Source organism: Amphiura filiformis, chromosome 15 (genome assembly GCF_039555335.1).
Source record: "Amphiura filiformis chromosome 15, Afil_fr2py, whole genome shotgun sequence".
NCBI classification, from domain to species: Eukaryota; Metazoa; Echinodermata; class Ophiuroidea; order Amphilepidida; family Amphiuridae; genus Amphiura; species Amphiura filiformis.
Window position 1 is genome coordinate 32,740,239 of NC_092642.1, and position 27,326 is coordinate 32,767,564.

The 27,326-nt window shown below is 37.1% G+C and overlaps 1 protein-coding gene across 1 annotated transcript in view; it reads right to left on the bottom strand.

Annotated features, from left to right (window-relative positions):
• The window catches only part of LOC140170891 (ATP-dependent RNA helicase DHX58-like), a 47,861-nt gene extending 21,719 nt beyond the window's left edge, over nucleotides 1-26,142 (bottom strand). Inside the window, 5 exon segments of the mRNA XM_072194094.1 lie at nucleotides 6,355-6,402; nucleotides 10,818-10,931; nucleotides 11,703-12,053; nucleotides 24,761-24,886; nucleotides 26,007-26,142. Of these exon segments, the coding sequence (XP_072050195.1) occupies nucleotides 6,355-6,402; nucleotides 10,818-10,931; nucleotides 11,703-12,053; nucleotides 24,761-24,886; nucleotides 26,007-26,142 (775 nt within the window).
• Nucleotides 26,143-27,326: the final 1,184 nt, after the last annotated feature.

Sequence of the window (27,326 nt, forward strand, 5' to 3'; positions counted from 1 at the left end):
AACACCAATATCAGCAGTAGATAGCTTCTGCATCAACACCAGTATCAGAAGTAGATAGCTACTTCATCAACACCAATATCTGCTGTAGATAGCTTCTTCATCAACACCAGTATCAGTAGATAGCTACTTCATCAACACCAATATCAACAGTAGATAGCTTCTTCATCATCACCAGTATCAGCAGTAGATAGCTACTTCATCAACACCAATTTCAGTAGTAGATAGCTATTTCATCAAAACCAATATCAGCAGTAGATAGCTACTTCATCAACACCAATATCAGTAGATAGCTACTTCATCAACACCAATATCAACAGTAGATAGCTTCTTCATCATCACCAGTATCAGCAGTAGATAGCTACTTCATCAACACCAATTTCAGTAGTAGATGGCTATTTCATCAAAACCAATATCAGCAGTAGATAGCTTCTTCATCAACACCAGTATCAGCAGTAGTTAGCTACTTCATCAACACCAATATCAGCAGTAGATAGCTTCTTCATCAACACCAGTATCAGAAGTAGATAGCTACTTCATCAACACCAATATCAGCAGTAGATAGCTTCTTCATCAACACCAGTATCAGAAGTAGATAGCTACTTCATCAACACCAATATCTGCAGCAGATAGCTTCTTCATCAACACCAGTATCAGTAGATAGCTACTTCATCAACACCAATATCAACAGTAGATAGCTTCTTCATCATCACCAGTATCAGCAGTAGATAGCTACTTCATCAACATCAATTTCAGTAGTAGATAGCTACTTCATCAACACCAGTATCAGCAGTAGTTAGCTACTTCATCAACACCAATATCAGCAGTAGATAGCTTCTTCATCAACACCAATATCAGCAGTAGATAGCTACTTCATCAACACCAGTATCAGTAGATAGCTACTTCATCAACACCAATATCAACAGTAGATAGCTTCTTCATCATCACCAGTATCAGAAGTAGATAGCTACTTCATCAACACCAATATCAGCAGTAGATAGCTACTTCATCAACACCAGTATCAGTAGATAGCTACTTCATCAACACCAATATCAGCAGTAGATAGCTTCTTCATCAACACCAGTATCAGAAGTAGATAGCTACTTCATCAACACCAATATCTGCAGCAGATAGCTTCTTCATCAACACCAGTATCAGTAGATAGCTACTTCATCAACACCAATATCAACAGTAGATAGCTTCTTCATCATCACCAGTATCAGCAGTAGATAGCTACTTCATCAACACCAATTTCAGTAGTAGATAGCTACTTCATCAACACCAGTATCAGCAGTAGTTAGCTACTTCATCAACACCAATATCAGCAGTAGATAGCTTCTTCATCAACACCAATATCAGCAGTAGATAGCTACTTCATCAACACCAGTATCAGTAGATAGCTTCTTCATCAACACCAATATCAACAGTAGATAGCTACTTCATCAACACCAGTATCAGTAGATAGCTACTTCATCAACACCAATATCAACAGTAGATAGCTTCTTCATCAACACCAGTATCAGCAGTAGATAGCTACTTCATCAACACCAATATCAACAGTAGATAGCTTCTTCATCAACACCAGTATCAGCAGTAGATAGCTACTTCATCAACACCAATATCAACAGTAGATAGCTTCTTCATCAACACCAGTATCAGTAGATAGCTACTTCATCAACACCAATATCAACAGTAGATAGCTTCTTCATCATCACCAGTATCAGCAGTAGATAGCTACTTCATCAACACCAATATCAACAGTAGATAGCTTCTTCATCATCACCAGTATCAGAAGTAGATAGCTACTTCATCAACACCAATATCAGCAGTAGATAGCTACTTCATCAACACCAATATCAGCAGTAGATAGCTTCTTCATCAACACCAGTATCAGCAGTAGATAGCTACTTCATCAACACCAATATCAGCAGTAGATAGCTTCTTCATCAACACCAGTATCAGCAGTAGATAGCTACTTCATCAACACCAATATCAGCAGTAGATAGCTTCTTCATCAACACCAGTATCAGAAGTAGATAGCTACTTCATCAACACCAATATCAGCAGTAGATAGCTTCTTCATCAACACCAGTATCAGCAGTAGATAGCTACTTCATCAACACCAATATCAGCAGTAGATAGCTTCTTCATCAACACCAGTATCAGCAGTAGATAGCTACTTCATCAACACCAGTATCAGCAGTAGATAGCTTCTTCATCAACACCAGTATCAGCAGTAGATAGCTACTTCATCAACACCAATATCAGCAGTAGATAGCTTCTTCATCAACACCAGTATCAGCAGTAGATAGCTTCTTCATCAACACCAGTATCAGCAGTCGATAGCTACTTCATCAACACCAATATCAGCAGTAGATAGCTTCTTCATCAACACCAGTATCAGCAGTAGATAGCTACTTCATCAACACCAATATCAGCAGTAGATAGCTTCTTCATCAACACCAGTATCAGCAGTAGATAGCTACTTCATCAACACCAATATCAACAGTAGATAGCTTCTTCATCAACACCAGTATCAACAGTAGATAGCTTCTTCATCAACACCAATATCAGCAGTAGATAGCTTCTTCATCAACACCAATATCAGCAGTAGATAGCTTCTTCATCAACACCAATATCAGCAGTAGATAGCTTTTTCATCAACACCAATATCAGCAGTAGATAGCTTCTTCATCAGCAGTAGATAGCTTCTTCATCAATACCAATATCAGCAGTAGATAGCTTCTTCATCAACACCAATATCAGCAGTAGATAGCTTCTTCATCAACACCAGTATCAGCAGTAGATAGCTACTTCATCAACACCAATATCAACAGTAGATAGCTTCTTCATCAACACCAGTATCAACAGTAGATAGCTTCTTCATCAATACCAATATCAGCAGTAGATAGCTTCTTCATCAACACCAATATCAGCAGTAGATAGCTTCTTCATCAACACCAATATCAGCAGTAGATAGCTTCTTCATCAACACCAATATCAGCAGTAGATAGCTTCTTCATCAACACCAATATCAGCAGTAGATAGCTTCTTCATCAACACCAATATCAGCAGTAGATAGCTTCTTCATCAACACCAATATCAGCAGTAGATAGCTTCTTCATCAACACCAATATCAGCAGTAGATAGCTTCTTCATCAACACCAATATCAGCAGTAGATAGCTTCTTCATCAACACCAATATCAGCAGTAGATAGCTTCTTCATCAACACCAATATCAGCAGTAGATAGCTTCTTCATCAACACCAATATCAGCAGTAGATAGCTTCTTCATCAACACACGGTTGTTTGATGTATATAGAATCGGCTTCATTATTAACTAAATGCAAACTATAGATGGCGCTATTTATCCTAAATTATATTTCTTTATTTGCAAGGGGTAGGTGATTAATACTGCCATTAAAACACCTAGAATAGGTGAAACAAGCAACAAGGAAATTTTATAAACACATTTTATCAAACAATAAAAGGAATTATTTGTATTAAAAGCTTGAAAGAGTAATTTCCAGTAACTAAATAGCGCCACCAATTTTGTCATTAATAGATACATTTTATCCCGGCATTTTATATCCGAAAAAGCTTTAAAAATGCTATAAAAGTGAATAATTTTGTAAAAGAGGGGAAATTAAAGTTGAGAATGACTCAAAAGCATCTGTATACATTAGCATGATGTCACTTTTAGCTGTTTAAGCCTAAATTTTGGTTGTACATGATGTTTTGTTTGAAAACTAATAAATAATCCCATCAAACAACCGTGAACACCAATATCAGCAGTAGATAGCTTCTTCATCAACACCAATATCAGCAGTAGATAGCTTCTTCATCAACACCAATATCAGCAGTAGATAGCTTCTTCATCAACACCAATATCAGCAGTAGATAGCTTCTTCATCAACACCAATATCAGCAGTAGATAGCTTCTTCATCAACACCAATATCAGCAGTAGATAGCTTCTTCATCAACACCAATATCAGCAGTAGATAGCTTCTTCATCAACACCAATATCAGCAGTAGATAGCTTCTTCATCAACACCAATATCAGCAGTAGATAGCTTCTTCATCAACACCAATATCAGCAGTAGATAGCTTCTTCATCAACACCAATATCAGCAGTAGATAGCTTCTTCATCAACACCAATATCAGCAGTAGATAGCTTCTTCATCAACACCAATATCAGCAGTAGATAGCTTCTTCATCAACACCAATATCAGCAGTAGATAGCTTCTCCATCAACACCAATATCAGCAGTAGATAGCTTCTTCATCAACACCAATATCTGCAGCAGATAGCTTCTTCATCAACACCAATATCTGCAGCAGATAGCTTCTTCATCAACACCAATATCTGCAGCAGATAGCTTCTTCATCAACACCAATATCTGCAGCAGATAGCTTCTTCATCAACACCAATATCTGCAGCAGATAGCTTCTTCATCAACACCAATATCTGCAGCAGATAGCTTCTTCATCAACACCAATATCTGCAGCAGATAGCTTCTTCATCAACACCAATATCTGCACCAGATAGCTTCTTCATCAACACCAATATCAACAGTAGATAGCTTCTTCATCAACACCAATATCAGCAGTAGATAGCTTCTTCATCAACACCAATATCAGCAGTAGATAGCTTCTTCATCAACACCAATATCAGCAGTAGATAGCTTCTTCATCAACACCAATATCAGCAGTAGATAGCTTCTTCATCAACACCAGTATCAGCAGTAGATAGCTTCTTCATCAACACCAATATCAGCAGTAGATAGCTTCTTCATCAACACCAATATCAGCAGTAGATAGCTTCTTCATCAACACCAATATCTGCAGCAGATAGCTTCTTCATCAACACCAATATCTGCAGCAGATAGCTTCTTCATCAACACCAATATCTGCAGCAGATAGCTTCTTCATCAACACCAATATCTGCAGCAGATAGCTTCTTCATCAACACCAATATCTGCAGCAGATAGCTTCTTCATCAACACCAATATCAACAGTAGATAGCTTCTTCATCAACACCAATATCAGCAGTAGATAGCTTCTTCATCAACACCAATATCAGCAGTAGATAGCTTCTTCATCAACACCAATATCAGCAGTAGATAGCTTCTTCATCAACACCAATATCAGCAGTAGATAGCTTCTTCATCAACACCAATATCAGCAGTAGATAGCTTCTTCATCAACACCAATATCAGCAGTAGATAGCTTCTTCATCAACACCAATATCAGCAGTAGATAGCTTCTTCATCAACACCAATATCAGCAGAGATAGCTTCTTCATCAACACCAATATCAGCAGTAGATAGCTTCTTCATCAACACCAATATCAGCAGTAGATAGCTTCTTCATCAACACCAATATCTGCAGCAGATAGCTTCTTCATCAACACCAATATCTGCAGCAGATAGCTTCTTCATCAACACCAATATCTGCAGCAGATAGCTTCTTCATCAACACCAATATCTGCAGCAGATAGCTTCTTCATCAACACCAATATCTGCAGCAGATAGCTTCTTCATCAACACCAATATCTGCAGCAGATAGCTTCTTCATCAACACCAATATCTGCAGCAGATAGCTTCTTCATCAACACCAATATCTGCAGCAGATAGCTTCTTCATCAACACCAATATCTGCAGCAGATAGCTTCTTCATCAACACCAATATCTGCAGCAGATAGCTTCTTCATCAACACCAATATCTGCAGCAGATAGCTTCTTCATCAACACCAATATCTGCAGCAGATAGCTTCTTCATCAACACCAATATCTGCAGCAGATAGCTTCTTCATCAACACCAATATCTGCAGCAGATAGCTTCTTCATCAACACCAATATCTGCAGCAGATAGCTTCTTCATCAACACCAATATCTGCAGCAGATAGCTTCTTCATCAACACCAATATCTGCAGCAGATAGCTTCATCAACTTCTTCATCAACACCAATATCTGCAGCAGATAGCTTCTTCATCAACACCAATATCTGCAGCAGATAGCTTCTTCATCAACACCAATATCTGCAGCAGATAGCTTCTTCATCAACACCAATATCTGCAGCAGATAGGTTCTTCATCAACACCAATATCTGCAGCAGATAGCTTCTTCATCAACACCAATATCTGCAGCAGATAGCTTCTTCATCAACACCAATATCAGCAGCAGATAGCTTCTTCATCAACACCAATATCAGAAGTTGATAGATAGTAAGTGTGTTTGCTTTCATTTTTTTCATTGTAACTAAATATTACTTCATGATTTTTGGCAAAGATAACAAAATTAAAATTTGATCAAAATCATATATTGTGGCTTTAAAAGAGTAACAAGTGTCTTTACCTTCTTCTTCCTGTTTTTCTGCCTCCATCTCCTTCCTTTTTTGTTCACCTGAAAGAGTAAGAATTCAAGATTTGTGAACAAGATGAAATAGAGATGTGATTGAATTTACCCTTAATATGCTTAAGCGATGAAAAAACCTGAGTGAGTAGTGACTAATGCTTCCGTCAATTGCAAGCCCGGCTACCAGGGACCCGGGCACAGCGGGGGCGAAGCGGGGAGATTACCAAAGGCAATTGTAATAATCCCGCTATGCCCCGGTATTGTCCCGGGGCACAAATTGTGGGTGAAACCCCGGTACTGTCCCCCCATGTCAGCCGGGTTTCAAAGTGCTGTATTAATTTTCAATGTTTTTAATCAGCAAATCCAAAATTTAAGTATTTTCATGGCCCCGCTACGGGGCGACTGATTGTACATTCGGTACAGTCCTGGGTACAGTCCGAGGTACCGAGGGCGTACTTTCTGGTAATTTCAGGGTGACAGTCCCGGTATTGTGTCTACAGTGCCCGGGTCCCTGGTAGCCGGGCTTGCAATTGACGGAAGCATAAGGCAAAGTGTAAAAAAATAAAATGCCTTTCAATTAGGCGTAAAAAATTGTAATTGCCCTTAGAACTCCAAAGTCAGATATGCTTGGTTGGTTACTTTTTTTTTGCCTTTTTTTGGCCACATACAAAATCAAGAAATGCAAATTCACCGCAAATACCGTACCATAGTAAATAATGAATTATAAGGTTTCTTCGACTTGTTTTTTTTTATATTTCAGAGTTGTGCAGTATGAATTACAAACACGCAAAACATTTTCACAACATTTTTGTGTATTTTATACCAAATATGAAAATTCAAATATGAAAAAAAAGCCTGACCTGATTTTTTTTTTCAGATTTTAGAGTCGGTCAAAAATGGCAATATAAATCTTTTTTCAGGCCTTATACAGAGGGTTTTTAGTTTGGATGCTATTCAACAAAATTCCATGATCATAGAGATAACATGCAGGGGTGCATATTGTGATTTCTTCCTCAGGAGCAAGGTTTTTAGGCTCAAGATTTCCTCAATCATACCATGCATAAAATAGCTTTATTCTGCATTTCATTAATTCAAAAGATGAGAATGTTAACATAGCGTGTATTCTTAGAGCGACTCTGTGTTAAGTCTTCAAGCTTCTCAAAAAGGCTTTGCGAGGACAAATTGTGCGCGCGCCGACCGCAAAAATTTGGTATTTTACACTAGTTTGGGGTCCATTTTGGTAGGACAGAGGCTCCTTTCTTCTTTTATTTTCCTTTACCCCCATTTCCTCTTTCATATTTTGTCAGAGGAACACAACTTGTTCAGTGCTTTATGGTTCTTCTTTTTAAATTTCCTCAATTTTTTCCCAGGGGGCGGCCAAGATTGACTGAATTTTGGCGTCGTCATTGGTTTTACGTTAACACAAAAATGTCTCAAATAATTCCAAAAGTGTATGCATGTTATCAAGCACTATTTTATCAGTCTAAATCCATCGAGGTTAGCCAGTGAACCTCATTGTAAATACTGTTTATTTGAATTTTTTGTATGAATAACGCACGATAGCCTATGTTACAATATATACTGAAAATTCCCCCACGTGTAAACAATGCGACTACGTGGTGTAATGGTTAAGAGTCTCGCCTCCCACGCAGAGGGTCCCGGGATCGATTCCCACCTCAGGCAATGGTTGAAAATTTTTTCTTCTTCTTTTTTCTTTGAATCTAAAATTATTTATTTTCATGTGAAAATGTATACATTGCACTGGGAAATATATTTTGTGCATTTTTTTTCTGTAATGGGACCAATAGAGCTAAAAACGCATCTTGACTCGGGAAAAAATAATTGCGTCCAACGTGCAGGCAGTGTTGCCGTCATAGTGTCTGTTTTGTTTACGCTTTTGGCTGTTACCACATTGAATAAAATCGTCCACCATCGTCTGTTTTTTCCAGTCCTCTTGTCAGTGGCATTAGTATTGATACACTGAATTCCTTCATGACTTTTGTTCCCATAAAATTGCTGCCTCTCTATACATTTCCTTACATATGATTGTCGCCTCTCTGTAAATTTCCTCAGATATGTGCCCTGTTTCCACCTGCCTTCATCCAACTTCTTTTTTTTCCTGTTAAATTATATTGAATACCTCCTATGGTGATGAATTGTAAATTTCCTTATATTTGCATATTCTATACACCAACACCTTCCTCTTTTTTGCTCTTATTTCTTGAACAATAATGTGAATTCCTCCAAATTTTGCACAACCAATGTCTTTTAAGATTTTCTCTCTTCCATTATAGCTTCAATGCCTCAAAGCCCTCCCCTATTATCTTGTACCTCACTCCTCTTTTTTTCTTTCCTCTTTTCACCCTTCCTCTCCCCTTTTATTTTCTTCTGTTCCCTCCCTTTTCCTCTCTTTCTTTGTTCTTCCGATGGCATTATTTCCTCAATTTTGACTCTCATTTCCTAGGGCGGTGCTCCCAGCTCCCTTACAATTTGCATCCCTGGAGATATGTAGCAGTACCACAGAGATTATACCATCAGAGTATACTACTGACTCAAAATTGAACCCTACAAAAAGCTATCATAATTTCATAAATCTGTCATCTTGGTTTGCTGCTCAAATAATTTTGATTTTGCAAAATTCACGATATAATACAAGTTTATGGCAAATTATTAAAAATTGATATTTTGATATTTAACAATCCTCAAAGTAAAATTTGTAAATCTAATGATATGTACTGTAAATGTATGTTCTGGTTCTGGTTCTGGTTGGATACTGCCTAACGCCCTGAAAGGTCAAACAAGCAGTTGGTGCTAGGCTGCTGTTCTTAGTTGTTGGTTGCTTTTCTTGTGTAATACTGTAGAGCTGTTTCTTTAAACTTTTTCTTGTCCGGTTGATGTTATAGTTGAAGGTAAATTATTCCAGTCGACAGTGGTACGTGGTATAAATGAGTACTTTAGGCAGTTCTTTGATGTTTGAAATTGGATAAATTTGCTGTGTCTGGATGAGCGTCGGACTGGGTGCACGATGTTTTCCAGTGGAATGGCGAGGTGACCTGTTAGCGCTTGGTGGTAGATGGTGACTCTTGTAGCTTTCCTGCGAGTTTCTAACAGGTCCCAGTCTAGGCTTTGTTTCATGGATGTTACGCTACTCAGCCTTCCGTAGTCGCTACATACAAATCTTGCACTTCTGTTCTGCACTGCTTCTATCTTTTGTGTGAGTTCTTTAGTGTGTGTATCCCAGACTGACCCACAATACTCTAGACGTGGTCGTACTAGAAGCTGGAAGGAAAAGCCGTATATCATTTGAAAATTTTGTCATTGCGTATTGAAAGATATACATTTTTCCCCCAATTACCTACAAATGTTAGGTCTTTTGGGGAATATATCTTCAATATGTTAAGGTCAACATTTTCAAATGATGGACAGCTTTTCCTCCCAGCTATTTTATAAAATATAAAATATACTTTAAGTACACATCTTCAGATTTATAAAGTTTACTTTGAAGATTGTTAAATGTCAAAAATATCAATTTTTAATAATTTGCCATAAAATTTGCATTATATCACAAATTTCAAACTAGAATTACGCGGTTCGTAATTAAGGTGCCCACCCCCATAACAAAGGTTTGTAAATAATTATAAAGAATACTATCACAAGACCAAGTTTGATATAAAATTGGATGGATTGAGCGTGATACCTGAATTTATCGGTCGAGCTAGAGTTTTCAAATATCACACGAGGCGAAGTCGAGCGTGATATTGAAAACTCTAGCTTAGATCGATAAATCAGGTATCTTCTAAAAATATCTGTCAATTTTATCATTATTATGTCTTCAGAATCTTTTTTGGGTCAAAAACATGATTTTTAGTAAAACACCTGATTTTTGGTCAAAACCTGATTTTGCTTAAAAATGTGATTTCTTTTCAGAAATGTGTTTGGTCAAATGTGTGAATTTGGGTCAAAAATGTAATTTTGGGTCAAAAAAGTGATTTTTGGTCAAAATTGTGATTTTGATCAAAAATGTGCTTTTTGGTCAAAAAAAAAAAAAAAAAATCACACCTAAATAGACATACATGGTGATTTCTGCATATCAAGTATATGAACTGTGCACTCTATGAAGAGGTTACAGACCGATACACAAAAACCCTGTAGCTCAGGGGACCGATACACAAATTTATCAGACAGCCAGGTTATGTACAAAGTATAGGAGCCAAGATTCTGAAGACATAATAATGAAGTTGATCGGTGATTGCGTTTTGTGGGGGCAAAAAATCCTTATTTGATATCAGAAGGACATTCCTCGTATTCAGAATGCAATTTTGATGTGTCTGATGTACTCTCATGTTCAACAAAAAATACTGTGTAAAACATTGCTATCCGATCCCTTAATACTATTATTATATCTCATATTAGGGACAAAGGACCCATTTAGCTTGATTACATAACAATTTCAAGACACATACCTGTTTGTTGATATGGTGACTTTAAACCGTCTTTCTCTTCCTCATCCAAACTATTCAGATTCCGTGAGATATCAGTGTCATCTTGTGATGGGGACCTCCTTCGGTGACATCTCCCTCATCACCAGAGGATTCATAGGTGTCCTCATGAGTCTGGACATCTTCTGACTCCATCTCTAGTGCCTTCTCTTTACTGATACTTGATGATGCTCCTAATGGGTCTGTTTTGGAAAACAATTATGAGAGGTAGGATGGAATAAGTGATGCATCATAGCACTGCACCTTGTTTGTTTTGTTGGCATTCACATCAAAAATATATATAAAATAGAAGTTTGGAAATATAGAATGCAAGTTTAGCCAAACATGTTTTTAAAAATGTTAAAAACATGTATAAACTTATGTTATGGCAATTTTTTACCTTTTTTTGACCGAAAAAGCATAAAAAACTTTTTTTTTTGCTCGTTACACTCCCAAAGTGGACTTTTTGGCCTTGAACGTCCTCATTTGCTGGATGTCCTGATTGTCCTCGTTATTATGGTATTTTTCAGGTTTGCATCCCTTGTTTGCCGGTCTTAACAAATGCACGCTCACACCCCCTAACCCTATTCACACAAAAACAAACACCTGGGCCCGTACACCCATCCCCCTCAAAATGTACAAAAGTATATATAAGAAAAGTAAAAGAAATCCCAATTTGTAAGTGTAGCGAGCAAAATAAAATCAGGTTTTTTATACTGTTTTGGTTAAATAAAGTAGATATTTTGGGAAGAAGGTCAACTTGTCATAAAATTACCCCTTCCTCAGTGTCCGTACCCCCACCCCAAATAAATCCCGGGTACGGGCCCAAAAACACCTTTGACTACTTCTTAGATTGATAAAGTAGCCTACCTTTTTTGCCTTGAAAAGCTTCAGCCAGTTTATCAGCAAGGTTCCCCTGATTAGAATCTCTCAATGCCTTCAAAAAGTTTGCATGCCAATAATCTCCTGGACATCTGGACAACTCAAGCACCAAATACAGGGCTCCTATTCGGTTGCCTTTCATTTCACAGATGGCCACTATTCTTTCTCTGTCAGCCTCACTGAGTTGGGTATACGGAAGAATATCAAGAGGAGCTATTTCCATCAAATCTGGTGAATATAGCCTTATTACTTCCCGAAAAATTTCTGCATTTTCCTCACTCTCTGATGACACTATAAGACCCTGTATGTCAGCAGCTAGTAATTTACAATTTTCATCATCTGAAATAAAATCGTACAAGGAAAAACATGGGTTATATTATGAAGTCAACTGTTCAACAGGAATATTGCAAAATATGTACAAATTATTTTATCAAGGTTATTCAATAACTTATGGATAGTGATAACAGGTAGTTGGACACTTTCCAATTCAAATGTCTCAGGAAAAAAAGAAAAAAATGTTTCAAAGCCATCGCGCATGTTCTTTTTTCTGGGGTCTCTCCGTCAGTCCGAAACACTGTCACTCCAAACCACCGCTAATACGAATATTTAGGGTTATGGTTAGGGTAAGGGTTAGGTTTAGGATTAGGCCAGGGGATTGGGTTAGGGTTAGGTTTAGGGTTAGGTTTAGAGTTAGGTTTACGGTTAGTGTTAGGTAAGCTTAAAACTCGGACTAGCAGTGGTTCGGACTGACGGGGTTTCGGACTGACAGGGTGTACTCCTTTTTTCTTAAGCGTCTATGTCAGCTGTAACGGCTAAGTTTTTTGCTGTAATATCATGGAATTCTGAGACATATTTGGAAGAAAATACTCGCAATGTTTATGTATAATAAAACAGTTGATATTTGTACTTCAAATGTGTAAATCAACCACAATTTTATGCTCCATATTATTTTGAACACTCAAAAAGGATATCTTAATTCAAAATTACGTTTAAAAAAATCTAAAAACAAAACAAAAAACTTTAAAAAAACAGCATTCCTCATTCGTTTGTGAAACTGCCATGGGCTTCAAGACACAATTTATTTTTTTTAGTCTTAGATATGACCATAATGCCGTATCAAACAAATGCCTACTAAAGAAAACCAAAATGAACAGGACAAGTGAAGAAGTAAAAAGAAGGATATGGAAATGGATTGGTCATGTGTACTATTGGATGAGGCTCCAGATAGCCTTGTTGAATTGAACAGTCCATATTTCACCCCGGCCCCCAACTCAACACAAGCGTTGACAACCATGAGAGTTACCAAATTGCGCGGAAAAGGGGTCATTTTTTACCAGTAGCAAGGACTGCGAAATTGGCAAAATAGGGGGTATTTAATTTGAACTGCTCATGAAATTTGACAGTGAAATCAGCAAAATAGGGGTATTTAATTTGCACTGTCCACAAAATTTGGATAAAAGGGATTCTTGAGAAAATCCAAATATTTTATGTCAATATTTAGTGTCATTGATAAGGGGTGTTTGAAATTCTAATCATTGAAAAGGGGTGTTTGAAATTCTGGCAATTAAAAACTACAAAAAAGGGGTTGTTTTTGACCAAATTTTTTCCTCGATTTTGCATGAAAAAGGGGGTAAATTTGATGAAAAATCATTGCAAAGGGGGTCTTTGAAAGATTTGGTAACTCTCATGGTTGTCAACTTTTATGTTGAGCTGGGGGGGGGGGATTTCACCTCATGAAAATATTCTTACCATTGAACTCATATAAACATTCAATTCTAGTTCAATGTACATTTTATACAGGCTGTATAAAAATGAAATCCAGATTTTTTGTTTTGGCCTTTTTAATAGCATGCTTCTTCCAAACCCAATAGTCACAAACTTTTGCAGATACAATGTCTACATGTGATGTGGAAGTGGGGATCGGTATGTACGTGTGTTCCAGTAACCTTAATAAATCACTACTGGCAATCACAATGGCAAAAACTAATGCAGCGTTACATATGACCTCAACCAGGTTAACAAAAGATTATATGTGACATTGATCAAGGGGAATGAGTCACATGTCGGCAATTTTCAATTCAAAGTGTTTTACATCATTTTCTGGCAGTTTATGAATGCCACATTTTGATGCAAATCCCATCAAAATCGGACATCTGGTTACCAAGTTATGAGCAATTTATCAATGGCTGAAAACAATATAAAACAAAAGAATTTAAACACTTTCTTTGCCAATATCTCAAAATCAATATTAGCGACATCCGACTCATTTCCCTTGATCGTGTCACAAATAACTTTGATATAAATTTGTGGCACAATCATGGAATGTGTCAGACAGTTGTTTGTTTACTGCAAAGGAAGTGTTGCCCCCCCCCCTTGTTGTTTTCACCCACTTTTTTATTGTCTTTGCAACATGAAATTTTAATTTATTTGTCTGAATCCCTACGACCAAATTATTGAAGTGATTTTTGACAACCTACAGTATACAATAATTTTTTTTTTTTTTTTAATTGTGTGCCACAAAAAAAAATTTACGTTTGATCGTTGTGCATTGAGGTGATACAAACAAATATTGTGACCCTTAAAACACAAATAATCCATTATTAAAAAGGTTGGCAACTGATTCAAGCAATTACTCAGTGTATTACTATAGTTTATATCCACAATCAAGTTCATGCTCTGCCTTCTGATACTTCAAAACAGTGGCGTGACATCAGACATCATGGGGCACATAAAAGGTTGTTGCTGACAGCCCCACATCATTCCATAAACCAAAACAACAAGTCAGGGACTTTGAAGCTTCAAGAGCGCACACCCTAAACATTCCACAAACTGACCTTCGCAACCAGGATCAGCTCCCCAAGTTTTATACGGGTCACATGAGACAATAAAGTGCTAGTTCCTTGTCCAGGGAATTTCAAGCTAACTCAATTTTCCCCGAGAGCATACAAAGCCACCGCCAGAGATCGAACCTGGTTGACTGCAGATGCACATGCCCCCAAATCAATATAAAAATTAAGAAAATCACATAGAAAATTGCTGAAAATGGCTTGCACCTTCCCACACGATCAGGCCCAGTGAGTGCCCCCATCATGGTTGATCCCCCCCTCACCTAGTATGACTCACAATATGTCACTGCTTCTAAAAAATAAAATTATATTTCAAACAAATTACCTACAGTGTTTAAAACCTATCATTATTTTCAATTAGATTCATTTGTCACAAAGCAAATATGTGACATGATCTGGTCCATGGGGGCCAAATGCGGCAAATTTGAAACTGAGATAAATTTAGGTAAAAATATGGAGAAAATAGACATCAAAAAACTTCATAACTTTAGAACCAATATATGCTAGGTCTTTGGTGTTTCAGTAAATGATGGCCTTTTGTATGCATAATGTAATAATTACAATAACCCATTTTTCAAAAATACTTCCTTTGGTCCCATGGACCAGATCTTGTCACATTATTTTGAAATCGTCAAAACAAGTTTATGATCAGTAATACAAATCATCAAATGGCAGCACATAGACATACCTGGTTTTGCAATAAAACTTATTTTATTTACAAGTTGGTAACCAACCATGCATGCTCAGCAAATATTCAATTTCTATTCAGATGAAGTCACTTCCTGGTGGCTAACCTTGAACCTGTATAGAAACTATGTGTAGAAGTTCTTTTCAACCGAAATATCGTTTTTTGTGTAGTTAAAAAGGGGTGTGATATATCACATGACTGGCAATCATTTGTATCTACATGCAACTCGCAATATTGACTTTCTCTGAATATTTTGATATTTTGTTTCTCATAAATGCAAATAAGTCTGCGCTTCTTCTTCAAAATGGCTCAGATATCATTATTGAAGTTCATCTTTTTATTTCTGTTGTATCATGCACTGACTTCAGCATGCACTGTAAAGCATAAGCCAATGTTATGTACCAACCCACCAGGAAATATTGTGTGCAAAGTATGGAACTACACAAATCTGGATTGTGCCAACAGGGAGCTAATTTGTATGCCGCCTTTACCATATCATACTTCAGCAATGGTGTTTCTCGACTTATCTCATAATCAGCTTCTTGATATTCCGGATTTCACCCCGTTCAGTAGCCTACTACGATTAGACATGTCCTCAAATATCATATCTGCTGTGAATTATGGAGCTTTCGATGGACTAAGCAACCTACTACATCTGGATTTATCTTCAAATGATATATACCAAATAGAAGATGAGGCGTTTGACGGATTAAGCGAATTACAAACGCTCAAGCTTATTGGTAATCCCATATCTGCTTTGAATGCTACAGCCTTCGTTGGACTTAAACACCTACTGGATTTCACTATTAGCTTTGGCGATTTATTCAGAGTCGCCACTGCCCCATTAGCTCGTCTCACTTCTTTACTTCACCTGGAAGTCAACCTAGCTAACCTTTATGACTGTGATATGGTAGAGAGTCTATTCAATGGACTAACTGATCTACAGCACCTGAAAGTATGGGGTTCAAACCATTCAGAATGTCCAAGTTATGACTTCTGTTACGCTAAGAGCGCTGACAACTTTGGAACTGTACCGTAGCAACACCGATATCAGCGATGAATGTTTCTTGGACATTCCTCTTCAATCGCTTAAGCTATTCTCGCGGTCCTTTCACATACAACCAAAGCCACATACCAGATATTTCATATGAGCTACTTGGGAATCTCACAAGCCTATATACAGATATTTATTCCGATGCAGATAGCGCTGTGCAAGCTTTAAACTATTCAAATTTGCCACTCCAGAATTTGTCACTGACTTTGTCATCTACGTTTAAGCCATTAGCCAAGCAAAATATATCGCTGTATGTACTTGAACTTGAATATATCGAGCATTCATACGATTATAAAATTGACATTTATGATTCACCATTCCAATGGTTTCCAACACTTCAGGTATTATGTTTACGTGGGAATTGGTATAATGATTATTATATTGGAGAAGACTCCTTCAGAGGTCTTTACAATTTGCAAGAGTTGCATATAACATTTTTTGATAATATGCATGGAACTTTAAATGTATCAGAAAGCAATTCATTGAAAGTGATGAACCTTTCTCACAGTTCCCCACGGTCAGATTATTTTAGCAGTGACATATGTTCATTGTACTCTCTTCAAACATTAGACGTAACATCAATAAATGCCCATGATTTATACATGCCAAGTACATGTATGCTGCCAAATTTGAAACAATTACACATGAGCAACTTTGTTGATCCTCATCATATCTATTATGAATGGTATCATAATATCACAACATTGTGTCAGAAGTTCCCTAATCTTACAATGTTGGATGCTAGTATGATCTATGGAGATTACGAAGGCATTGCTTTGGTAACCGCTGAGAATGTTGAATGTCCTCATCTTGTGACACTGAATCTTTCATTCAGTAATACCGATTTTGACACAGGATTTCAGCAATTCCATGCACCTAACTTGGAACATCTGTATCTGAAACGCCTTTATACGCGTTATGGACGGTGACTAGTTTCAACACGCCCCAGCTAAAGATTCTGGATATTAGTTCCAACAACTTGCCACATATCACTGATGACATGATCAAATTCATGAATAGCTTGACTTTTCTGTCATATCTTGATGTAAGTGACAATCAATTATCAGATACATATTTACCTCCATTTTCACAGTTGTTGTGGGGCATATCTCTAAATAATCTGATATTTCTTAACTACAGTAACAATTGCGGATCTATATCCACGGAATGGACCAATTTGACAAAGTTTCCTCGCTTAGAGGTTTTGGATTTCAGTTACGTGCACGCCGGGTATGTTGGAACATTCTCAAAAACGTTTCTGTGGCATCCTAGCTTGCGTATACTAAATCTAACACACACATACAATGTACTATATTGTGATTGTACTAACGAAGCATTTTCCAAATGGATTCATGAAGACCAATTAGTATATCTTCAAAATTATGCTGAAAGTTACCTCTGTGAAGGGTATGACGGGTTAAGCATTACTGATGTACATTTGGACTGCACTAGTACTGGTAATCATTGGATTATAATCACTGTGATGGTTACTTCTTTTACTTTATTTTTCGTCATATTTCTATCTATAATATGTCATCAGTACAAAAAGTATAGAAGACGGGATGAGAATTATCTCATCAACGATGCTGATACTAATGAGAGCAATGAGGAGATCCCTCCCCAATCTGTGCCCCAATATGACGCATATGTAGCCTACCATGAAGAAGACCAAAACTGGATAGATGGTGAGCTTCTCCCCAATATTGCAGAGCGTTATCGGCTTTCCCTTGAGTCAGAGATGTACTTAGCGAAATGCAGAGTTTTCCCACGTCATTCAAAACAGTCGTAAAATTCTTGTGATTCTCTCGCTTCATTTTGTCGCGGATAGATGGTGTCATCACGAATTGAATGCCATAAGCATAGCGACAAAGGTCCGGAGACATTAACAGCAGCTTGATCTTTGTATTCCTGGAGGATATCCCACATGATAAGCGCCCCCCTTTGATACAACAGCTGGTCAGCGATGGACAGTGTATGACGTGGAGTGCTGATGCATATGAACAATATTTGTTTTGGCCTCGTCTTAGAAGGAACTTTAGGAACTAATGTAGTGCTGTCTTAGGTCTAGAAGAAAAAGGGTTGTCTCGCAAACTCACACACATAGCTATGTGAAATTGGTTTTTGTGCGTAGGTCTATGAGACCAGCCAATTGTGGGCTTTTTATTTCAAAACACAATAATAAAACACAATATTATAAGATATCCTCCATTTTACATTGGGTTTTTTTTTACTAAAAAAAACCATAGCACATAGTATTCTTGCCAAAGAGACAAACCTTTTTATTTTTCTTGGCTTTATGTGGACACTACACCAACTTTTCCAAAAGAAAATGGATCAAATATGAAAAAGTGAAATTATGAGTATGTTTTTATGTTATTTAAAATTGGTAAGGATTCTAATCATAAAATCACTATAATTTGGACCATGCAATGTCATTTTAATACAATTAAAATAATTAAAATTAAATAAAATTGTTTTTGCTTACATGTTCTCATAGCTTTATGAAGAGAAAAATATGAAAATTGCACCTTTCTGAGTTGTAGGGTTTAGGGCATAGGATAGAATTAGGGTAGCAATAAAGTTAGGGTTAGTGTTATGGTTAGGGTTGGGCTACGGTTAGGGTCACAGAACTAGGATTAGAGTCAGAGTTATGTTTAGGGCCTGGTTTAGGGTTAAGATTAGGGCTTAGGTTACAGGTTAGGGTGAAGTTTAGGGTTATGGTTTAGGAATATCATGCTGTATTATGAGAGGGAACATTCAACAAAAGTGTACACATATGTTAAGGACAAAAGGGGTTTACTTTGTATTTTAAACTTTTAAAAAGTTACACTCTACAACATTTTTATTTTATCCAATGTTTATCATTGTTGTATTGTATGTTAAATATAGCTTCAATTTGTTTGTCAATTGTAATATAATTATTTGATTTAGTGTGTGTACATATGTATTTTTGCTTGGGCTTGGGTTCCATATTGGGCTATTGGAATTCCAGTTGCCAATGTTACTGGAAAAAGCTTGGAAATCCAATTAAATGCAGGAAAAATCACGGAAATGTTGAAAATGAGCTGTTTAATTGCGGATTTCTGATTTTGAACTATTTTTCTGGCGGATTTTTTTGCCTTTGGGCACTCTAAAAGTCTGGATTTCCAACAGTCATGACTGGACAAAAAGTCCGGATATCCGGACTCCTCTATAGGGGGTGTGCATTTATTTTCTGGAATAGCCCATTATGCTATTACAGTACTTGAAATGTGTAATTTATATTAATGTATTTTAACTATTCTATATTTTGCTGTAATCAGTGACAATGGCAGGAATTTTGTTCTGAAGGAAGTGGGGTGTGAAAAAGTTTTTTTGGCAGGGGCAAAAATCACACAAATTTATATTTATTGTTTTATTGTGACCAGGCAAGTAAGTTACATGACATGTTAAGGACATGAAAAATGCTATTTCAAAAAAGGCAGTTTTAACAGAGTTTTGTGCCACAAAGTATGGTTTCGGTCACATTTTAAAGCCTTAATGTACAATCTTATAATATGGAATTGGCTAATTTTTTTCAAACCTGATTTTTTGGCATATTTTGTAATGTTTACACATGTCCCAACTTGCCCCAAAATAGAACCAGCCAAATTTGTTGTGTTTGTAGGTCAACAAAGCAAACTATGACATAAAGTCACATTATGACTTTCTGTCCTCCCATAGAACTGCATATATTAAATGGCCAATAAATAAATAGTGGGGTCTCTTTTAATACCTTGTTATTTCAGCTTAAAATGGACAGAAACCCTTCCCGACAGTTATTACTAGTATTATTTCAGCATTTTGAGTATAGAATAACAAATTTAAAATTTGAAGGAAATTGTACATATGACTTTGTTATTCTTTACCAAAAAAAAAACCATTTTGTACATGTACACTATTAGTAACAACTGTCAGGGATTAAATGAAATAATGAGGTAAAATGAAAGAAAACCATTTAGCAGCTTAACTGTGGAGATTTATGGGGAATTGGTCAATAAAACCAGGGATATCCGGTTTTATTATAAAACTCTAAATGTTCCTGTAATTAAAACACTTCAGACTTAGTCTTTTACATGGTATTTTAGTACACCATTGTGCAATTGTGCAATTATGCAAAAATGGTATGGTGAAACATGGAGCATAATCAGCATATAAACATCTCAAAAAAAGTAACTGACCCCCCTTAAATAATGACCATTATTTAAAAGCAGGTGATTATTTACAAATCTGTAAAATCGTTGGAAGCAGAATTTATTTCTGCACATTTTGACACCTCATTTGTAGCAATTGACTAAATATTGAGCGTCTGGCGTACATTTAAATCAATATAGCCCAAGATTTGAAAGTTGCAGTAAATTCCATTGATTTTGCATTCAGTGTAATGGAAGGAAATCCGTGTAATGATTTCTGAGTGTTTTTGTATTGTAACTTTAAAATCTGGACCTCACTACGTTAAATTGACCGGTGTTTTATTGTTTTCTAGGCTGTCAGTATCAAATGAGGTGTCAAAATACACAGAAATAAATTCTGCTTCCAACGCATTTTACAGATTTGAAACACAATAACCCCTTTTGAATAATGGCCATTATTTAAGGGGATTAATTACTTTTTTCGAGATGTTATAATCATATCATTCAAGTAATCTTAGATACAAAGTTTTGAAAGAATGAAAATGTTCATGTTTTACCAATATCATGAAAGAAGTCTTTTTGAATCACTGGATCTACTAAAACAGGTTTTCTAAAGAATATTCTAAACTAAAAATATACATCAAATTCTATTCAATTTTGGTTAAGTTTCCAAATAAGATCTACAACATTGGGTACCATTTATTGTGGTTTTAAATGGATTGCTGACCCCAGCAAATTTAAGTAAAAAGGTATATAGAAATGACATTTAGAAATATGTTTCTGTTGTAGAAGATGTGAAATCATGTTAGGCAATAGAAACAAATTAGTTAGATCTTCGATCGACCATCGATGCTTGGTGATCCTTATAATATTTGAAATCAATTAATTTACTATTGTTAATTGTGATAAAATAGTAATTTTTGCCTGTAGGGATATTGACCAATATAAATTAAGTGCTAATTTTAATTAATTAGTTGATATTTCATTAATAACAAACTTCGAAGCAGCATCGACGGTCGATCCAAAGATCGAACATATTTGTTTCTGGTGCCTTACCATTCCATATCATGCACTTCAATTTTGTATATCATTTCTTTGGAGACAGAGAAAATGTTTGGCTTAGTGCCCGTGATCACATATACTTGTAGCAAATTCAGCATGGGTGATTCAGACTGCATGTAGTTCAATTCCATGACAATTAATGGACCCGTTGGACCGAGGAATCCAGGGTTACTTTTGATACTTTTGATATTGAAGTAACAATATAGGTGTTGTGTAGGCCTATATATTGGTGTTGCCAGTGCTGTACGGTGCAACCATTTTAGTTGCATTGACGACTAGATTTTTTCTGATGCAACTAAACATACAATCCCTGGTGCCTATGGCGACCAACTGTTGAAACTTTTAATCGCCAGCAAATATGATAGGTTAGGTCAAAAGTTTTGATTAATAAAGTACCCAAGATGATATGTTAAAGTCATAAAGAACCTTGAACTTGATGAACTTTTTGGGACCAGGGAGAAGGAGGATAAAACAATAAAATCAGTGAATCCAACACCCGATCCAACAGCTGTATGAAAGGTATACTGGAAATGGAAGCAAGGCATTGTGACAGAATGACTTTGAGCAGTTGGCATACGATGAGTTGGCGCCTCAGTTTTTTTTTACTTGGTAGCAAAATTTGGGCACCTAAATTTATCAAGTTAGGAGCCATTGACTCCTCAATCAGTTTTTGCACCGTACAGCACTGGATGTTGCAATATACTCCAGGGAATACATTCACTGTACACAAATGACAAAAAATTACAATGTGTTACAAGGTGTTTTTTTTAGATGCAAGTGACTCATTTAGGGGCTGTGCAATTTTTATGTGCACCCTGGCAAATTCTCTGCCAAAAAATGCTTCCTTCCCCCTTTGCTGTGCCGAAAAAATCTTTACCACCCCCCCTTTTAATGTGCCAAAAAAACCTTTGCCCCCCACCCTTTTGACATGCCAAAAAATGTTTGCATATCTTTTGCATATTTGAACATGTTCCTAATGTTTTCATACACCTTTCAGGGTGTTATATAGAAAAAGTGCCTAAACATCTGTGCCAAAAATTGCTCACCCCCTCTTTTTCCAACCTGACAAAAATCACTCCCCCTTCGACCTGCTAAGAAATGCTTGCCCCCTCCCCTTGGCCTACAAAAAAATCTCTTTTCACCTCTATAATTCACCAGGGGCAACACTCCTCATCAGACCTGGGTCATTATTCCTATTTTGGGTCCTTTTCATATCTCGAAATGCCTAGAAGGTATGAATCCCCCCCCCTCTGAGTGGTGTCAAAAACCAGGGGGTAACACTCCTCATAAGACCTGGATCAATATTCAATTTGTGGGTCCTTTTTATATCTTGAAATGCCAAAATGGTACCCCCCCCCCCCGGGTGATGTCAAATGAAAGAGAAAAAAAGTAAATAATAATAATAACAAAATATTTCCCCAACAGAGCAACACTCCTCAATAAGGCTTGTTAATATTCCTATTTTGGGTCTATATCTCAAATCCCAAGTACATGTATATAACCCCTGAGGGACAGTGGTGTACCGCAATAAACTGCTGCAGCCCCATGGTTTAGCTATGGTGTGGTATCCGCTCTAGTTCACTGATATATTGAATTGGACAATGAAAATCAATTTTTTTTGGCTGCTTTGACGAAGTTTGACCAACAATACCTCATCTACACTTAAATAAACGTCATATGGAGATTTTGCATTTCTGAAAAAAATGCATGTAACCTGAAATTAAAGAAATGAATTTAAAGCCAGATGAGGATCCAGGGGGGACTACCTGGAAACTCTTGGGGTTTTATGTATTTAGAGCACAACATAGTGCCAAAAAGGCATTTACGTTCAATAAAAACACCTTATCCCAGCAAAAAAATAAAAATAAAAAAATAAAATCTGGGTGAAAATATATACTGTTTTTTAAAACTATGGAAATATTGGAAAATCTTAAAAATGTAGGAAATATGGGGCAACTTGAAGCCCTGTATACCCAGGGGGCCACTCAAGTATAATAGTGTACAGTACACATGCGTAACCAATTTTTGAAACACCCCTTAAACAAGTTTTACCCTACCAGCAAATTTAACCTCTTAAAGGTAATTTAAAATAGAATTTACCCCAAATGAGGTTTTGGCTAGTAAAATGTTTGTTTAAGTACCCGTTTTGGACTCATAATTTAACAAAAATTTGAAAAAGTACCCTAAGGGGCCGGTAGAATGCAGATCTGTCGGAACACGCTTTCAATACTGAATAAATGCTAACCCCATCGTGACATCATCCAAACAGCAAAGTTCATTTCCCATTGAAAAAGCGACATCCGACGGATCTGCAGTAGACCATTCTGCTAATTTAGTGCTAAGCAAGTTGATCAGTTTCAGAAAACTACCCTTATTCTTGGAAATCAGTGTTTTTTAGACCCTAAATGCTTCACGCGAGTAACTTACCTTGCCTAAAAACACCCCTTTTTACTTCTTTTTTTTAGTCACACATGCGTACAGACCATTTATGTGAGTGCCCCCCGTCCTGTATATAACCTGTATTATATTTATTGACCTGGTGTTTACTATAAAAAAAATACCTAAAATACTCCTGCAAAGTGCATTTAGTGGAATTTCCAGAATCTAGCACAAATGAGCCTGAAGTGTGCATTAAGTTCCATTTTATGCTAATGAGCCAAAAATTATTTCAGTCAGATCAAATAGCTTCAAATCCTGGACTTCAAATGGAAGATGCACATTGCATAGATGTGGTTAATTTTAATAAACAGGTTTTTAATTTGTCAAAACCAGTGAAGAAACTTACTATTTTCTTGCTGACAGTTTCGTCAGTGAACCACTGACTTTATCGAAGCTTGTTGATGTTGTGATCCAACAGCTGATGACTGGCGGGAAGTTATGTCACTTCCAGTTGTGATGTTAGTCCTACTTGCAGTCTCCAAAAGTGGATCATAAACATGACTCAGATTGTAGACCCCCTCGTCTCTGTTCATCACTCCTCGCCCCCTCCTCCTGATCTGAATTGATTCTTTTATCCATCATGCTTTTCTGTCACTCTCTCTCTAAGATTTTAGACTCCCCCCAATTGATAATATGATTAGCCCTGGCTACATGGTCACTAATAGCTGAGTTCTTAAAATTGTAAGATGGTTAATTTTGTCCAGGTATTTCGAGCCAAAGCCAACAGGGCAAATTTTCCACCATACCCAGCGTGGGTTAAATTGACACTGGGGCATTCAGATTTACCATTATCAACCTTTACTTACCCGAGCCAACCAATGCATCCACAAATCTACGATAAACAAGTTGTTCAGGAGATGCTTCAATCTTCTTTAGAAGAACCTGGATACCAGCTGTTGGTCCAGATGCGGCAAGAATTTCATTAAAATCATCTGAAACATTAATATTAAAATCAATTTTAAACCCCAAATCAATTAAATTCAATATGCAGGTACATCAGGCCTCGAAATAAGCCAGAATTTCTGAGGGCTATTTGGGCCATTGATCTTAAATGTTTGAGGGCTCTCACAAATTTTTTTGGGCCATTGGATTTAACCTATGAACCCCACAAAAAAGTGAGCAAATTGCCACAAATTTTTTGTCTTTTGTGGGCCCTCACTGATTTTCAGGGGTCCGAGGGCCCTCCTTATGTCGAGCCCTGAGGTACATGCACTATACTTATAAGCACAGGCGCACAGCTAGTGTAGTACATAGCATGGGGTAGATGTGCATGATGTACATACAAATCACTGGTGAGCAAATGATTTGGTCATTGATAAAATGACAGAGCAACTTGAGTGATTTAGGGATTCATTCATGTTTCACCGTTGTTCATCATCATTTAACAATGATGCATCCACACTGTGTGGTTTTTAAAATTCATGAGGGCATGCAGCTTTATTAGGACAACGATCATGAAAATACAACATGTAGGCAAAAATAGCACAAAAAAACAATTAGAAGTTGGTATTGTCAAAGCTCATAATTATTTTTTTTTTTTTTTTTTTTTTTTGGGGGGGCATTGAGGGGGCAAAGTGAATTTTGGAGGGCCAAAATCAACCAATTTTGTGCAAAATTGCTGCAAAAGTAATTTTGAGTTTTTACTGGGACAACTGGGGGGGCAAGAGTTCTGACTGGGGAATTTCCCCCCTCAAGTGATTCGTGTGGTTCATGAGTACATGTAGAGTCCTTAATTGCTGGGGGTACTTAATATGTGACACGATCAAGGGGAATGAGTCGGATGTCGCTAATATTGATTTTGAGATATTGGTAAAGAAAGTGTTCAAATTCTTTTGTTGTATATTGTTTTCAGCGACTGATAAATTGATGTAACTTTCCAAAGAAAAGTGGTATCAACATGGGGTTTTCAGTTTCAGAAAGCTCTAAATGTCCTCATTAGAAACATATATATGTAAAACTCATTTTTGACCAGGGTCGACATGTGACTCACAGCCATTCCCCTTGATCATGTCACAATATAAGTCCGACAAATTTGTACAGAAGTAATCTTACCAGCTGTAATTAGTCCATCTTGCAGCATGTTAACAACAGCTTTGTGTGTAGGATTTAGGTGGCTTACAATTTTATCTCGAAACACTTCCGTTATTAATCGCTTTTGACATTCTGCATCCATGTCGTTATAATCCATGGTTGTCTTCTGTATTCATCTATTAAAGTTAAAATTAATGAAGCATAGATTTTAAATACAGGTGTATAACCAATAACAAATGAATAATGAGAGTGAATCATTCCTTGTGAACTTGTGTTTCAGAGTCCCGGCTCCTGCACTCTGTGCATCCAGCTGAGTATTCATGCTCGTCGAAAATTTCACGAAAATAAGGGGTGTTTTTAGATGAAGAAACGCGATTCGCGAAACACAAGAAAAAGGGGTGTTTTTTCAAACCATGTGTTCGCGAAATTGAAAAAAAAAAGGTATTTTTTATCGAAATATCACTTCTCTTGCTTTTACCAAAGAAGCGGTAATATTTTATTATATCTTCTGTGGTTTTACAAAAATATTGCAGTTTCACAATTTTTCGTTTGGCGCATACATTTAGCCTCTGCATTTAGCCATGGGCCTGTGAGAAAACCCTTCGCTGGCCGGGTTCAGAGTTCAGTGGTGTAGGTAGTCTTTGTCAAAGACTACTTGTGATTGAAGGGAGACGACTGTTAAAGCCACAACATCAAGCTGCTTCTCTCTCTATGGGTATACACAGTCTGTAGCACAGACTAGTACATATTAGGTGGTTTTTTTGTGGGGAGTTTGGCAAGAAACCTTTCAACAAGGCTTTGCCTGCATGGCGCTCTGGAGTGGGAGCACCCTCTCTTTATTGTACTGTGCGCTCACTGTCACAGCATCATGCATGGCTCACCCAAGCGAGGTGCGTCTTTGCCAAAAACATGGGGGCAAATCCAGCTGCATGGTTCTCAGTTTAAAGGCCTTATACTAAAAAGTTCTCTGTGAAGGCATTTCAGTTACTAAGTAACAACTCGACCAAATAAGGAACAGCATGCATGCCCAAAATGCAAAAAAAAAGCATAGATGTTATAAATTGCATCAGTTAGTACACGTATGAGAATTATTGATAACCTGTTCTCTTTGTCTTTAATACGGATTGCTGAATTGGTCAATTTGGTGCCCCCCTCAAGGTGCTGCCCAGGACACGTGCCCCCCTTTGCCCCCCCAGATCATGGGTTCGAGTCCCGGCAGGACCGGAAGTGGCTCGAGAAGGTGCAGGATACTTCTTTGAGTGGTTTGTGACAGAAATGGTGGCAGTGGTGGTCCCTGGTGTTTCTTAATACCAGGCGGTTCCACCCATTCAAAACGGTTAG